Source organism: Mesoplodon mirus (genome assembly GCF_964341445.2).
Source record: "Mesoplodon mirus genome assembly, chromosome: 2".
NCBI lineage: Eukaryota > Metazoa > Chordata > Mammalia > Artiodactyla > Ziphiidae > Mesoplodon > Mesoplodon mirus.
In genome coordinates this window covers 166,500,565-166,518,433 of record NC_138977.1, presented here as the reverse complement: position 1 = coordinate 166,518,433, position 17,869 = coordinate 166,500,565, and the positions used below count along the sequence as shown (strand labels likewise).

Sequence of the window (17,869 nt, the reverse complement as noted above, 5' to 3'; positions counted from 1 at the left end):
ATGACTAGAGATGTAATTCTACCAGATCTGGAGGGTGTGCCTCAGATGGCCTTGACTTTATCTCAAACTACAGGGAATACCCACAATTCCTTTGGGAGGCTCTGTGAGGCCTTCAAAGAGAGCAGCTGGCCTAGGAGCAGCTGAAATCAAGGGCCAAGGAGAGATCTGGGTTTCTGTGCCAGGGACAGGGGATGTGCCAGCAGTGGACAAAAAAGACACACTGAGGTTACAGATAAAGGCTCCAAACCAGAAGCCATGCAGGCAGGCACTGTGCAGAGTGTCCCCTACAGGCAGCTTCCGGTAATGAGCTCCTGAGTGGCCAATGGCAATGCGCTGGGTGGGTGAACCATATGAAATCACCAAAATCTGGACAAATACCTGCAATTTTATATCGTCCAACCTAATAAATATCTACAGAGACTTCATAATTCTCCTGATCATTCCATGTCAGTCAGGAGATGTACACTCCAAATGGTGCAGTGTGTGTGTCACACGTCAACCTCATTCATGTTTGGAGCATCTGCTCACCTGGGACACTGGTCGTTGGGTGTCACATTCCCCGCAAGGCTCAACTCTGGGACCAGCGTGGGCTCCCCGGGCCTCCTCCGGCTCTGGGCTGCTCTCTCCCTCACCTGTTGCTCTATCACAGCCTGATCTGTGGGCTCTGGAGGGACGGGTTTCACAGGCTCCTCCCCAGGATCTGGCTCCTTCATCTCATCAGGATGTTCTTCGACTGCTTGTTTGTTTTTCTTCTTTTTGGCCCTCTGTTGGGTAAGAGGCAACCTTATGTCAGACAGGAATTTTGGAACTTCTTTGAAAAGCACAGTCTTCAGAATCAGATAGACGTGGATGCAAACCCAGCTCCACCTCAACCAGCTGTGTGCACTCAGGCAGCTCACTAAGCCATTTGACCTCTCCATGCCTCAGTTTTCTCGTCTACAAAGTGGGAACAATTATAGGAAACTTTTTCCAGGTCTCTTGAAATGAGGTAATGTCTGGAAAGAACTTATCACATGCCTCGTCCTTAGAGAGAGCTTAAAAAATTTAACTATTCATCTGTTCATTAGTATTGGTTCTAAAGACCAAGGATACATCTCTTTTTGGCTGCACATGCAGCATGCGGGAGTTCCCCAACCAGGAGTGGAACCTGTGTCCCCTACAGTGGAAGCGCAGAGTCTTAACCACTGGACCACCAGGGAAGTCCCAAGGATACATCTTGAAATTAAAGTAAGGCTTGTGAATACAACTGACACTGCAGGTCACCCTGATCTATTGCTTATTATCCCTGGATTACTTACTACTTATTGTTCCAGTTTTGCAAGGTCATATGTATAAAGTTATATAATTTTCTGGGGGAAGTCCAGAAGCACCAATACCCCACATTAGATAGGGTAAGCCATGTAAAATAGTAAAATAGGTATCACAGAGCTTGACAGGCACATGAGCGATTACCAGGTTATTGCTGGTTCATTCAAACAGCCACAGGATGATACAGAGAACTGTTTTTGGGAAAAACTTCCTCTGGTATCAGCAGGCTGGGTGTCTTTTTCAACAAGTGCATTAATCAGTTCATTCTCTCATCCTTTTGTCCCATAGCGAGGGGGCTGGGAGGGAGACAGAGCACAGCAGGCAGGGGACCCCAGTCTGCCTGCCCAGTTTCCCTCCTCCTGTCTCCAGGTGCCTCTACCCAGACCCTTCCTGTCCCCCAGGTCAGCTCTGTTCAAGGCTGTTTACAAACCTGGGCTTTCTTCCAGGCTTTCCACTGCTGCTGTGCACTTCTGTATTCCTCCATCTTCTGTTCGTACTCTTCCATGTGCTCTTCCAACAATTCATTTATCTCGGCCTGAATTTCTGCTTCATATGCTTCTTCATCAGCTTTCTGGTCAACTTTTTCCCTTTAAAATAATTTATAGCGCCTTAGTTATTTCTTGAAATTAAGTGATAGAGTAATAATAGCAGCAAATACCTGTATTGGGCTTGCTCTGTGGCAGCTCCTCTCCTCAAAGCTTTGCACAGGTGAGCTCACAACCGTGTGAGGCAGATACTGTTACCTTCAGCATTTTATACACTAGAAGACTGCAGCACAGAGAGGTTAAGTAACTTTCCCAAGAACACACAGCTGGTGAATGGAAGAGCTGGAATATGAACCCAATCTATTTACACTAAGCAACAAAGCCACGCTGTTAGATGATCCAGATGGCACCCTGACACAGTGCCTGCAAATTCTCAGCTGACAGAGGCAGCAGTTTCATTGTAGTTATTTTGTTAATTCTTCAAGTCTCTGAGGAACCACTTCATTATGCTGCTACCAAATCCCTGAAGCTACTTCTTTTTTTTTTTTTTTTTTGCTGTTTGTGGGCCTCTCACTGTTGTGGCCTCTCCCGTTGTGGAGCACAGGCTCCGGACGCACAGGCTCAGCGGCCATGGCTTATGGGCCCAGCTGCTCCACCGCATGTGGGATTTTCCCAGACCGGGGCATGAACCTGTGTCCTCTGCATCGTCAGGCGGACTCTCAAACACTGCGCCACCAGGGAAGCCCTGAACCTACTTTTTTGACTTTGGATTGACAATTTGAATTTTTCTTTGATTATTCTGCTGACAGTGCATTAATGTTCAGCCTGACCTAGAGCAGTGCTTCCCACAGTGTGTTCTATAGAGTGCTGGTTCTATGAGGTGCCCTAAAAAAAAAAGGGTGCTGTGGCCAAATCAACACAAGATTGAACAAATGTGAAGTTTCCATGTTGCTTTGTAAAGGGCTTTACAGAGACCTTTACATGTGGATGGGCAGTGTGACTCCCGAGGAGGGTGGGGGAGGGCAAGCATGGCATCCAGCACATCCCATCCAGCACTTCAGAGTTGTTTCAACCCATCCCCTGTGCTTATTTCCTAATGTGATCAGTATGGTCTGGCCTGCAGGTTCTCCTCTCCTAAAGTTCCAGCTCCTTTTTAGAGAAACCTAGTCAAGTGCCTAGAGCTGACCAACGTTTGTGTATGTACACGTGTGGCCTGGTGGGTTAGCAGTTAACAGGCTCCCAAGGCACAGACTCTTACAAAGCTACTACTGAAGAAATCACTTGGGAAACACCTGACATTTATAAACGTCAGAGAAATTTGGCCCCCGTTATGTTCCATCTCTGATATATATTCATTTGCTTTTCTCCTTGTTAATCAGAGGCATGAATAAACTAGTTGAATTTTAAATAGTTTTGCAGGAAGAAATAATGCTGTATCATAAGGTAGCTAGATGAATCAAGAATGTGAAGAAAGGGCACTCCAAAAGAATTTAGGACACAGCTACTTATGGGTGGAAGGGATGTGAAGTATCACAAAAAGGAAGTTTGTAACCTAGAAGTGACCTTAACGGTAAATTTCCTATAAATTTTTGTTTATCCTAAACTTAAGGAAGGAAGGAGAAAACAATCTTGTAACTACTTATGTTCTGCTTCTGGATGGAAGGGATGGCCTGGAAGATGGAATATGGAAACCAAAACACTGGGATTTCTGGAAGACATCCACGAGTTCTATGGGACAGACTATCTGAATTTGTTTTTATATTATATTATATATTTTATATTAATTGAGCAGATACTACATGGCAGGTGTGCTGTCTGGGACCAGATATCCAGTGGTGACAAGATCCCTGCCCTCATAAAGCACAGGCTTGTGTTTGTCCTGGAAACTGCAGAATGTTTTCTCAGTTTTACGATAATTACAACCCCCCAGCATCACAATTTGCAGCTATCTTTGGCTAAAAACTGACTGCTTTCAAAGCACAGTATCAGATAATTGCCCTCATGTGTCACTTTTCATGTAGATGTATGGGCACATCACTTATACAGATGAAACAAACAGGAAGGGACCAAAACCAGAAGCAGAGATGCTCTTGAATTAATATGCAGAAGATGGTTTTGTTGTGATAACTGTACTCTTAATTATGTACCAAAGTCTAGTCAGTTCAGCTGCATAAATATTATCAAAGCATACTTTCTCCACACTACACACAAAGATCAATTCCAAATAGATTAAAGGTGAATTTGAAAGATTAATCTTCATTAATATGAAGAATACAGGATACAATATAGTAGTGTATCTACTTGATTCAGGGGAAGGATTTCTTCAAACAAAAAGCACTGATCAGAAAAGAAAAGACTAATATATTCTATCTCTTTAAAATTAAGAATTACTATTCTTCAAAAAGCAGCAAACTACTAAAAAGAAAACTACCGAAGATTTCTGCAACACACATCGACAAAGGTCTCATGTTCAGGATATATACCAAACTTCTACAAATTATGGAAAAGATAAAAGGACAAACAATCCAGTTCAAAAATTGGCAAAAGTCTTGAACAGACACTTTGAAAAAGAGGAATTCAAAATGGCCAATTCATGCATAAGAAATATAAATTAAAACACGCCATCAGATTGGCAAAATGTTAATGTTTGACAACATCAGGTGATATGGCTGATATGGGTGACATGGACCCATGGGAACACTGGTCAAACTGAAAGTCAGCACAAACACTGTGGAAAAGTGTCTGCAACCAGCATATAAGTATTTGGAGAAGCACATCCCCTGAGACTCGACAATTCCACTTCAAGGTATATTTCTGGAAAACTTAGGCACATGTACCCTAAAAAGACACATACAAAAACGTCTATAGAAGTGCTGTCTGATTTTATTGTCTGTGTCCCCTTCACTCCCAAACTGGAAGCTCTGGGAGGAAAGAGATGATGTTTATCTCCTTCATCAGTGTAGCCCAAGAGTCTAGCACAATGCATGACAGAGTGGGCACTTAAGAAATGATGAATTGTACTTGAAAACTGAGTAACATTTTTATAACAATTTTGAGAAATAAAATTCATTCTTTTAAAATGTAAAAAAAAAAAGAAGTGCTGTCTATAACAGCTGAAAAATGGAATCAACTCAAATGTCCATCAACAGTAAAACAGACAAATTTTGTTATATTTATATAATGGAGTGTTATAAAGCAAAGAGAATTAACTACAACTGTGTGCTGAAAAGGAGATGAATCTCCAGTAGTATTGAAGAAAAGAAACAGGTGTGTGTTCACTAAAGCATACACACAATATACTTTCACTTATGGAAAAGTCAGATACAGGCAATATTAGACTAAGTGTTAGAGATTACACATAGATGGCAAAGCTATTAACTAAAAGCAAGGAAACATTGATCATAAAAGTCCAGAAAATGGTTACTTCTGGGACGGAGGAGATGTAATTGGGGTTAGGAACAAAGGGGATGCTCAGATACTAGTAATGTTCTAGTTCTTAACTTGGGGAGTTGCACATGGTTATTCATTTGTAATTATTATTTTTAAAATTATATCTATGTTTAATACATTTCCCCCTATGCATGATATAACCCAATAAAACAATTTTTGAAAAAAGCCTACTTTCTCAAAACAAGTTTCAAGGGTGTATTTGTAAACCTCTGGAACTCTCGAAGGGATTTCATCTCTTTCCAGACTTTTATGATGGTCTTAAGCAGTGTTCGATCTTTTTCTTGTTCAGCATCACGCAGTTTTCTTGTTTGCCTACAAGATATAATACATGGATATATATTTAAAAGTTATTTAGGTGTGTTTGCAAATTAGGAAAAGAAACTAATAATGCTATAGTGATTGTATAGTTAATTTCACAGCTACAATATTTCTTAAGTACTGGAAAACCAAAAATATGAATGCAAATTTGAAGTCAATAGGATGCTGGTCTGTTTTTATAGGTTATTTGATTTTGTTTTCTCTAGTAGAATCTGACTGCGCAATCTTAAACAGCCACTTTTGAAGTTATGAAAATAAGGGGCCCAGTAAACGCAGTTCTCATGGACTAAACTATGATAAACAGGAAAGTATGTTGCTGTCCCAGTTAACAAGTATATTAAAGTCTGCTTGTGTTAACATTAATCACCATTTAGGAGATGAAGTAATATTACTACATGCCTTGGTGAGTTTTCAGTGCTGACTAGATTAGCGATATTTTTGGCTTGCTTTGAAGAGGCTTCATTTGAAAATGCTTTCATTGTGATTGATATTATTTAAAGTGTTTGGAATTTATTTAATGCCTTACTTTAAGCCCCCTCTACAAATAATAGCCAAGTCCAGAACCCAAATGTACTCTATTATGCCATTAGTTAGTTAATTAATTAAATTTTTTTTTCTTGGACAAGTATCAGGTGTCATTCCAGGGGATTCAGAAGTGGGTCCTAGGAGATAGTAGATGTCTCTGTTCTCAGGGAGTTTATAGCTTAGCTCAGGAGACAGACACATAGATAAATGACTGACAGAGTGCCCTAGGAAACCATAGCCACAGTGTTTCATGAATCATCACCTCCTGAACCCAGAAGGAAGGCCTGTGTCTGGAAGTTGGTTGTACTTGTGATGACTTAGTCTGGAGATGGTGCAGAGAAACACAGAGGTCTAGGTTTCTGATCATTCAATTGGTGTCATGGAAAAGGAAGCTGGTAGAAGCTGATGGCCAGTTAGTGGTTGGGTAGCCAAGGTTTGGGACTCTCGGAAGACCTTAGAAAAGCTAGGAGGCAATGAACTAGACTAAGAAACACTCTTCTTCAGGAGCAGTAAAGCATTCTGGTTAAGGGCACAGATGTGGGAACCAAGATACCCAGATTTAAATCCTGCTTCTAGCCGAGCTTGGGCAAACTATTTTACTTCTCCATGCCTTATCTGTAAAGTAGAGATGATAACAGAATTTATTTCACAGGGTTGTTGGCAGGAGTAAATGAGTTAATTAATACTAGAACCATGTCTGACATCTGGTAAGTGGTCCACAAATATTATCTGTCATTACCTAGTGGTCTGTTCTTCTCTCATGCCTTTAGCAGCTATTTCCCCTGCCTCCTTTAAAAAAAACTGCAATATAAAATTATTTTACTGAGTTATATGACACCTTAAGTCTTTCTGATATATTTTCCACTTCCTTTTTTTAGTCCCTGACAAGATAGTTTCTCAGAAATGCTAAAAAAAACGCTTAGCAAGTAAAATTTGACCTATGAGCTAGAGAAGCAAAGAATCACAAAAGAATATTTAATTACAGATTGTTGCCAGACTATGGAGGAAGAGGAAAAGGCAACTGTGATTAGGGAGCCGGGTAACACTTTTCTGAAGCCTGATGTAGATGGGGTCTGGAGTGTGGAAAGGAGTCCAGCCCAGAGGTGAAACCTTGGGAGCCACAGTGGCATCTAGATGATTTTTTTTTTTTTTTTTTTTTTTTTTCCTTTTTGCGGTATGCGGGCCTCTCACTGTTGTGGCCTCTCCCGTTGCGGAGCACAGGCTCCGGATGCGCAGGCCCAGCGGCCATGGCTCACGGGCCCAGCCGCTCCGCGGCATATGGGATCCTCCCAGACCGGGGCACGAACCCGTATCCCCTGCATCGGCAGGCGGACTCTCAACCACTGCGCCACCAGGGAGGCCCTAGATGATATTTAAAACCACAGGACTGGATTCACCTAAGGAGAAAATGCAGATTAACAAAAGATTAAAAAAGAAAAAAAATCCTGGGAGGAACTCTGAACATTTAGAAGCTGGGCAAAGAAGGAAGATTAGGCAAAGGATAGTGGGAAGGACAGGTGGCCGAAGAGGGGTGAGGGCATCTGAGAGAGGGTGGTGTGTGGATGTAAAGGGAAGAGAATGTCTCAACAGGCACCCTGTGGGGACAGTGCCCAATGCCAAGTACCAGGGGGGCTGAGAGGTCCCCTTCTGCTTAGCAACACGGAGGTTCCCCAGGATTGTGGCAAGATCAGACTCAGGGCAAAGGCGGGCGCAGAAAAGAGGCTAGACTGGACAGTGAAGGAGGGGAGGGAGTAGAGATAGCAGTACTTAGCAAATTTACATTTAAAATACTTATTAGTAAATACTTGCCAGAAGTTTGGCTGTGAAGGGAAAGACAGGGATAAAGTGGTAGCTGGATGGGGATCTGAGATCCTAGACTTTTTATTTGTTCAAGATTGAGCATATGTGAGGGTGAAGATGCAGGAGAGGGTTAAATAAAGTGTTCCCCTGTATTGCACGAACACCCGTGTTTCCTTTCTTAATACAGCCTGGTTCCAGTGCAGACGACGAGCAATGTGGTCATGATGCCACTTACAGAAAATAAGATGGAAAATACGTCACTGGCTGAGGTTAGCTGCCCCAACCTGGGACCTATCAGATACCTAGGGGTGGGCTCCAAGGCAGCTGGCTCATCAGCAGCTCCCAGGGGGCTTCAGGGAACAGGTCCGCTTCATGAGGTATCCAGGAACAGGCCATCTGCTTAGAATTTGCTTTTCCACCATGTGAAAAGTCAGTAAAGGACTAAAATCAACTCTTTCACTGCATCAGAAATGCTGAATCTCAGTGGTTTCCATCTCCAGGGGTGGCAGGATGTTTGCAATGTGTCTGCGATCCATGGCTCCACCTGGTATGGTCTGTAGGACTCACACACAATTCTGCTACTGTTTCTCAAATACTGATTAATAAATGCAATCCCACATCAAACCTTCATTGTATCCAGAGTAGCTTTTTGTCACTTTTTCTTACTCAGTGTATACTAAAACAAAAATTACTTTCACGAGGAGGAGGCAATGTGCTTTTCTTTTAACATAAATACGAATTTTCATTTTTAAACATACTCTGCATACTTTTACAACTACAGTGTACAAACATCACTAATTTTCACTTTGGTAGGAGAATTTCCAACTCAAGGGTAGATTGTAAAGAGAAAAGTATACATTTAAATTCCTTGAATAGATAACTAATAAGGACCTACTGGATAGCACAGGGAACTCTACTTAATACTCCGTAATGATCTATATGGGAAAACACTCTGAAAAAGAGTGGATATATGTATATGTGTAACTGATTCACTTTGCTGTACAGCAGAAAATAACATGACATTGTAAATCAACAATACTCCAATAAAAATGAAAAAAGATAAACCCCATGATTTATTAATTCCTGTTCTAAGGATTTATTCTGTGGAAATACTTATACAGGTACACAAATATATACATATAGGAGTGTTAGAGTACAATTTAAAGTAATAAAAAATAGGAATAATACAAACACCTATTAATGGGGAATGTAAAATCTATATAATGTCAGCTCTTAAACAATGATATAGACCTAGATGTACTATTATAGGAAAAGGTCTCAGATACATTTTACATAAAAAAGCAAGTTGCAAGGTGGTAAATGCAATGTGATTCTTTAAAAAAGTAAAATATATACACATAAACCCATCTGTGTATATATATGTATACACACATGTATTTATATGTGGAAGAACTAGCAAAAAACTGTTACCCATGATTTTCCCTGAGAAATAGGACTCTAGAATAAATGTTCACATTCTACGTTGTATGTTTCCTTATTGTTTGGCAATGATCAGGGTTTTAATTTTTGAATTTTAATTATGAAAAATTTCAAGATATAGAAGAGCACATATAATAAATAATATGACACTTACTAACATTTTTTCACATTTACTCAGAATTTATGTTTGTTTGTTTGTTTGGCAATGTTAGAGTTCCATTTGAAGACCTCTCCATTCCATCCCCTTCTCTCCCTCCCTGGAGGAAGAAACTGGCATGTGTGTCTTTTCCGTCTGTATGTAACACACATGTGCATACCTGGAACACATTAGTATTGTTCCACATGCTCTTTAGGGCTGTGACCTGTATCACACAGCGAGTCTCCTCTTACAACTGGATTTTTTTTTTTTTTTTTTTTTTTGTGGTATGTGGGCCTCTCACCACTGTGGTCTCTCCTGCTGCAGAGCACAGGCTCCAGACGCGCAGGCCCAACGGCCATGGCTCATGGGCCCAGCGGCTCCACGGCACGTGGGATCCTCCCGGACCAGGGCACGAACCCGTGTCCCCCACATCAGCAGGCGTACTCTCAACCACTGTGCCACCAGGGAAGCCCACAACTGGATTTTTTTATTCAACACTATTTTATCCATGATATATGCAGATCTAATTCGGTCCTTCTAACTGTGGGAGGGAGGTTCATTATAAGATTAAAGCAGATGGTTTCATTCTGGTGTGGGGTTATCTCTAGCTTCTTACTCTTGTAAGTGATGCTGTGGAATGCTTGCACACACGTCCGGTGCACGTGCGCACACAGCTCCTTGGAGTACATGTGTCTGAAGCAGAATTGCCGGGTCCTCTGCTGGCATTTTCAACTCCTTGCTCGTCTCTGGACAAGCTGCTCTCTGAAGTGGTGGCTGTAGCAATATTTGTTTACACTAGCAGAGTGTGCAATTACCCTATTCCCCCTGTGCGCCCTCCCATCTTCATTCATTTTTTTGACTTCAAATTTGGTGTTAATACAATCGACATATCTCATTATTTCATTTGGCTTAATGTATTCAGTGCATTCAGAAAAAACTCTGAAAATATAAACTCTCAATAAGTAGAGGGAAAAAAAAGCAGTAGTTATAATGATAGATTTTACTCACCGAATTTCAGATTTATACTCATTGATGGTTTTTTGGGTTGTTTCAAGAGACTTAGGAGTTTTTGCTGGATTAAGGCCCATGTGAACAGCATTTCTTAGAGCTTGGAGCTAGAAAAGATATGGATACAAGATCTGAGTTAGAAGCTCTACTCCTTACTACAAGTGATGTGCTTGGACCCACCCACTTCTCCAGGGCAAAATGATGTCAGCAACCTGTGAAGGGATGTGCAAGCATCCAGCCGTCTCCATGCTTTCACCGAAGTGAATTTTGACAGAGAGCTATTGCTTCTATTTAAAAAAAAAAAAAAGGAATAATAAAGAACTGTGTGTGTCCATCCTTGTTCTGTGGCCCAGATCCAGCTGCTCATGACAGATGCTACTTTTACTCTACTGTCTCAGAAACAAGTTTTCTTTCAAGGTTGGGGGGTGTCTTTCTGGGGCCTGGACATATAATGACATTCTTGTGATATAAAGAGAGCATAAAATTATAGACCTATAGGAGGAGATATTGTGGAGTTATCTCTTATTTGGGTAGTAAGGTTTTAAAGTCAGGGCAAAAATTGTCTATAGTCAAAACTACCCATGGAGATTCCACAGGACAGTGTCACATTAGAAGTAAATCCAAAATGGCTAGACATTTCCTTACGCATCAGTTGAAACAACTGACTTTTGTTTAAGTACCATGTTAGGGTAAATTACATATAACAATGAGAATGTCTCTAAGGACACAGAGATTCTCAGGCCATGAATGGTCTCATCATATGAGATCACGTAAGCAAGACACAGCTACCCACTGCCGGTGGGTGAGATCCCTTGCTCTGTTTGCAGGAATCGTTCTTTCAACCAAGTGTGTGCCACTGAATTTGCACACATTAAATGTACATGGTCGTATCCTTTCTTTTGCCTCTAGGTAGGTCAACACATCACATCCTAGACAGAGGGAACATGAAGGAAGCACATGAGCATTTGCTGCTAGAAGGTATTTTTGTTGTTTGGGCTCCTCAGGAGAACCAACCCCCTCAACAATTGGCATGGAAGTGATCACGGGTACCTTGTCAGTAAGAAATTGTGCCTTGTGTCTCTGGCGTCTTGCAAGGTACTGGTCATATAACTGGGCCAGTTTGGCTGCCAAAACATGCTCTCGGCTAAAACAGGGATGATGTGTGAAGATTAACCCCAAAATATCAATGTCCAGTTGGAAATTTCCAGGAGGGTCTCCAGATCCAATCAAATGCTGACTCCTGTGGATGTATTTTACTGCCTGCCAAAGAGAGCAGAGTGTAGGGGGAACACAGTTAAAACACTTCCTAGATACTGATCTGATGTGTAATGGGAAAAGTCAGATGCAAAATATTTCCTACCCTAATCAAGCCAGGAGAACCTTGCTCCATTCCCTTTTCCCTGGGGTTTTAGGGGCCTGCCCTTTTCTGAACACTTGAAAAGTAAAATGAAGGGCAAGGAATGAGAAAAGAAATAATTTCAATCTTGCTTTCCTAGGTCTTTTAGGGATTATCTCTACTGAGTCATAGCCCTAATCTTTGTCATGAGACTATCCCATTTCCTGGAAATCTTGGGTTTTGCAGCTGGTGACCTTGAAATTCTTTTAATGAGAGAAGCATAGATTCTAATCCAAAGTGATCATTATTTGGATCATAGATATACTCTCCACGTGGAGAAGTTTTTAGTTTGTAGACAACAGCCAGAGACTAACATACTGAACCGAGCTTCAGGCTGGCACCTAGTTTTCCTGGGAAGAAGAAAGTCAGTCTGCAAAATAACAGAGGAAGAGATAGTTGGGGCAGCTGAGTGTGTAGAAAACAGGAGTGGAAATTTCCACTGGGACTTTCCTGGATCACTTGGTGTACAGTGTGTCAGATAAATCTCTGTTTTTCTTCCTTAAACTCATCAAGATATTCTATGTTGATCACTGCTGCTTGTAGGTGAATCTAGTTTTGGAGGTTGCAGAGCTCCAAGGTGGGGAGGACACCTTTTTGATTTTGTGTCTTCATGTTCTCTCCTTGTCATAGACATTGACTACAGTCAGGATGTGGGGTTTGACACACTTCACTCGATCCTCCCCTTTGCAGAGAGGAGATTTTGGAAGCTATTTATGTTATCGAGAAAAGATTATGTGGCCCAAATGTATTATTTATAAGTTATGAGGTAAATTGGAAGCTGCAAATATTCTAGTCAGAAGTGAAGCATTTACCCGATGTTAATTGTGGGTAACGTGTTCAGGAATCTCCATTTAATTCGTCTTCATGGTGTTATGTAAAGATGCTGAACTGGGGTCAGAAGCCTTGGATTCTAGCTGTGGCTCCACCTCTAACTTGCTCTGGAATCTTGGGCAAGTCACTACACATCTCCATGCCTCTATCTCTTTATCGTACAAATGGGAGGCTGAGGAAAAACATCCAGTTGGCATTTTGTAGGTCACTAGGCATCATATAAAGCACTTCACACATATCACCTGGTTCATTCTGTTAGGGAACTGCTGGTCATTAGACAAGAGCCCACGCTTGGGCCCTGGAAGGGGTCCCCCTTCCTGCAACAATTCCATAGTGATTTTTGGTTGCCTACAACGTAGTGAGTCCTGTCTGCGAGCAACAATAGATTGAAAGGGGGAAAATGGGGTGTGACCTTTATAACTTGGGGCAGGAAGGTTGAAGTCTGAGATGTGCAGAGGGAGGGATGGAAACTGGAAGAGGGGGCTCCAGAGTTAGAATCCTACATCACAAGATCCTAACATTCTCCCCATCAGACTAAGTATGGAAAACAGAGGTCACACTGTGTGTATGTACATGTATACATGTCCAAAAATGTATTCACATTTGTTATATAGTGTGGTCTGCTTTTCAGTTACTATTAGTCATTGAAATAGTACCAATATTTGCACTTACAGTAAAGCATATACACATGAGACTTCATTTACCAGTAAATTTGTTGTTGGGCTGTCTTGTTGCCTGCTTTGTACCAGTATTCATGAGTAAGGATATATGAGTATATTTCCTTTTAGCCATTCAATTTCATACTTATTTTCCCCCAAATTAGTAGACAATTAATGTATATTTAGAACTTATGATTTCCTACAGGATGCCTGTACAGTGTACACTATGTTTCATAAAAGAACAAGTTTTTTCTATAAAATAACATTAAGTCTGTCTTTGATGAGAAGACCTATAGATTTTTTATTTTTTAAAAATGTTCTTGTAAAACTGGGATGTGCTTACAAATATGCTATGCTTGAATAAGAATGCACTGACTATACCTCAGTACCTTCCAAAATATGCTGAATTGAACTTCCATTTGGATTTACAGGGAGGAAAGCCTGTCCCTACTGGGGTCATATTCCAATATTTTGTACCTTACGGAAGTCCTAATTTTGACATTAATATCCTTACACTTCACACTGCAACAATGGAGGCCCATCTCTTTTCTTTCATTCAAGCAAAAGTATCCAGTTATAACCTGCATTCATGTTAGAGGCTTTTAATCTGCATGTAGTGACTCTGTGTCTTACTGTCACACTGACCACCTGGATGAATTAAAAAATTCCCACCTCACAAAGATGTGTACCACTAAACATCAGTCCACAGACCTAATGGAAAATTCCTCTCCAATTGTCTGGCTCCTGCTGGTCCTTGCTTTGCTGTTCCTCTTACTATGGGTTGCAGAGTTCTGAAGTCGCTCAGGGTGTGGCCCTCAGGTTCCATCTTGTACTCTTCTTAGTATGAGTAAGTAAGGTAGGTAGTATGGTCCTAATGTTACCTAGGTCAGCTGTACTTTGTGTCTCCTCCCCCAAATCTTCATTAGCCCATGTTTAAATGATTGCTGCTGGTCTCTGCCTTCAGCTCAGCTCAACCAAGTGAAAAAGCTTCCAGGACTCCTGGTGGGCATGGGGTTAGACTGCTCAAAAGACCCCCAACTCTCTTCCTCTTAGGGAGAAAGACCCCTAGTCTCTTGTCTTTCTTTCTGTTGTATCTGTTTTCTTTTCTGAAACTATCATGAAAACAGTACAAAAAATTTCTCCTAAAAATAAATAATATTTATAGGGTATATTATTTTAATTTTGAAATTGATTTGATTCTTCAGTCTTCAGTGGAAAACTGAAAACGCAAACTATCAGAGGTGATGCACATGGATTATCTGCTGATGTTCTCAGTGTGTTCAGAGTTGCTTTCCGATGGAGACAGAATGTGTGTGTGTGTGTGTGTGTGTGTGTGTGTGTGTGTGTGTGTGTGTGTGTGTGGTATGTGGGCCTCTCACTGCTGTGGCCTCTCCCGTTGCGGAGCACAGGCTCCGAACGCGCAGGCTCAGTGGCCATGGCTCACGGGCCCAGCCGCTCCGCAGCATGTGGGATCTTCCCGGACCAGGGCACTAACCCGTGTCCCCTGCATTGGCAGGCGGACTCTCAACCACTGCACCACCAGGGAAGCCCAGAGACAGAATTTTTAAGGTTGGACAGAAAAAGAACAATCATTGGTGGAATTAAAATAAAAGTTTCTATATTTGTCCTGGGAAAATAATAGCAACAGAACCTGAATCCAGCCCAGAGCCTGCAGTAGATTCTATAAATGTTGTTCTGGTCTTCTCTGGGAAGCTTTCTCATTCTCCATCTTCTGGGTGTATCTCTAGGACATGAGGTTGGTGGGGGGGCATATGTAGTCACTTAAAACTGACTAGTCACTTAAAAGTAGTCACTTAAAACTGACTAATTTGTCCTTGGTGTTGATAATGTGAAACTTGGGGAAAGATATGATCCCTTTCCTCTGGAGTTTCTAAGCTTAGGTTATCAAGGGTCCTAACACATGGGGAATTCTGGCCTGCCTACAACAGGAGAGAATGAGACCAGTCAACATTCAAGGAGAACCAGAAGAAAGAGAGGCAGAGAGAGAGAGACCTGCTGGCACAGAGTTCCCGGTCCCAGTTTCCTAGTTCCTAAAGCCCCTCCTTCATTTTGTGATTTATCTCCAGATCCTTCCCAGTTTTGTAAGCCACCAAGTTCTCTCTTTGCTTAAGCTAGTTTGCAATGGGTTTCTGTCACTTGCAACCCAAAGAGTGCTGACTATTGCAGTGCTCATTACACAGTAGGGGACCAATGCTTCTGTGAAAAATGGCTGAGAATAGTGGAAGGGGAAAGTGATAGTTTTATCAAGTCGTGATTAACAAGGAGGTTGGAATTATGCCAAATTCCTCAGATTAGTGTGCAGTTTTGAAAAAAGAGGAGGCAGCTACACATATGTCCCTGGGAATGCCATGTTGACTACTAATCACTGTGCCTTTAACACTTCATGACATTTCTGTCTCCCTCCACTAGGCACAAAGTCTCTCTAAGGCCAAGTTTGAATGTTGCTACCTCTGAGTTTCCAGAATTTAGCACAACTAAGAATATAGTAGACTCAGTTGAGGATGGAAATAATTAAAAAGAAAAGAAGAAAGGCAGGAGGATGGAAGGCAGGAGGGAGGAAGGAAGGAAGGAAGGAAGGAAGGAAGGAAGGAAGGAAGGATGGAGGCTGTTGGAACAGCTTTCAGCAACCCTAAACTTACTTTGCTATTATGCTTAGGCAAACTGCATAATATTGTTTATGTTTTACCTGCAATGTCTCATTTGGAATTTTTGTTTTTTAGTTTTGGGTTAGTTACTTCTTACGAGGTATTAAATTGCAATCTTTCTCATTTGAGGTTTAACTTTGTTCTCTGCACAATATCTAATCTCTTTTTGCATTTCTCTATCCTTAATGGTTTCTAAAAAAGAATCTCAATTTAGGAGCTGCAGAATATTTCACTTTTAAAAACCACTTCTTTTCCCTCTGTAATTAAGGAAAATGTTCAAAGAAGGAGGGCTGAATACCAACTCCCTTCTAAATAAACCTCCTAATTTATCTAATAGGAGGACATACACTCCCTCATTTGAATTGGCAGTCTAATCAAAGAAGAGCCAGGCTTGACTCCCATCCAGGATGGGTTTGGTCAGTCCTGCTGGGTTAGCATCAGACCTGAGAGCTCTGAAGTGTACATTCATCAAGCTCCATTAACGGCTCAAGGAATTGCCAATTCCTGATCTAGCACACTGACTTGGTTTTCCATCATTTGGTTGCCAGGATGAAGCCAGGCCCTAAGAGGGCTACTGTTTTATAGGAGAGACAGCCGAATTAAGGAGAGGAGTAGAAAACAAGGAATTTCTTCGAGATCCATTCAGCTCAACTAAGTCTTTTAAATGATATTCAATTCACACTTTTACTGAGGCATTCCTACATGCCAGGCTTCCTGCCAAGTGCAAGGGTTAGAAGAGGAATAAAACAGTATTTGCTCTTCTTACTCTCAGGGTAGTGGAGGAAGGAGAGAGAAGATAGATTAACGATCTATGAATAAAACAATCACTGCCTGTTTATCTATTTCTCTGCTCCTGCATTGTGTCAAAACTCCCAGATATAAGCTATGTTTGGACATTAGACTGAAAATATAGGCCATATGCATTTAACACTGCTTCTTAAAGGCAAGCCTATTACATGGAACAGAGGGGAGAAAAAATGGATTTTGGCATCAGACAGACCTGAATAAATGTAAGAAAAGGTAAAAGTTAGTAAATCAATAGAACTGTAAAAAATTAACTCTGAAAGAAATGCATTGTTTTTTGAATTACTAGAAAGTTCCATAAACACATTAAACAAAAAAAAGACGTATACAAATCAACAGTGAAATTAATAGGCAGCCTGTTATGTAGAAACAAAGAGGTAGGAGTAACAAAGAGGTAGGAAACAAAGAGGAAGGAGAAACAAAGAGGTTATTCCTACCTCTTTATAACCTTTAATATAACCTTTGCTTCTTTCTTAGGCACGCTGGCAGAGTCTCTATGCTTTGCTATGTTTGAAGCCTAACTTTCTATGAAATGACCTTGGAAGACTTCAGCCCCTTTAGATTTCTCCCTTCTCTATCTTTTGCTCTGTGATGCAGGATGACCAGCCTCTCGTAGAGGAACTATTATCTTCCTCTACTGTCCTGTTTCTGCTCACAAGATAGGAAGGTCTCCCCTCCCAAAAGTATTGGGAGGAAACTCTCTGTGCTCTCCCCACTCGCGCATCCCCACTGGCTCCTTCCCAAAAGAGAAGGAAGACTGTTTGATTAGTGAGTCAACTGGAGCCCAGGATCCCTTGGTCCAAATTCTTTGCTGGGCAGAGTAACCAGTGGCCTCTAGCTGTCCCTTCTCAACTCTCTCCCGAGAGCCTGCTCACTGGCCCCGTGGGTTCTCCATGGCAGTCCATGTGGTGAAATCATTGGGGCCCTTCTCTAGATGGGGGGACAGAACTCTTGGGAGATGGAGCCGGAAGCCCAATTGGTCTTGTGTCCAAGCAGCATTCTGCTGTCCAGCTTTATCCTTAGTTGCAACTGAAATCTGC

At 41.5% G+C, this 17,869-nt stretch overlaps 1 protein-coding gene across 3 annotated transcripts in view; it reads right to left on the bottom strand.

Moving 5' to 3' along the window:
• CC2D2A (coiled-coil and C2 domain containing 2A) overlaps positions 1–17,869 on the bottom strand; it is a 136,776-nt gene that overhangs the window by 70,677 nt on the left and 48,230 nt on the right. For all 3 annotated transcript variants that reach the window (XM_082629876.1, XM_082629877.1, XM_082629878.1), the window contains 5 exons: positions 11,524–11,733; positions 10,474–10,580; positions 5,415–5,555; positions 1,739–1,895; positions 529–764 (listed from right to left, as the gene is read on the bottom strand). In XM_082629876.1, coding sequence (XP_082486002.1) covers positions 529–764; positions 1,739–1,895; positions 5,415–5,555; positions 10,474–10,580; positions 11,524–11,733 — 851 coding nt within the window. The remainder of the gene's footprint in view (positions 1–528; positions 765–1,738; positions 1,896–5,414; positions 5,556–10,473; positions 10,581–11,523; positions 11,734–17,869) is intronic.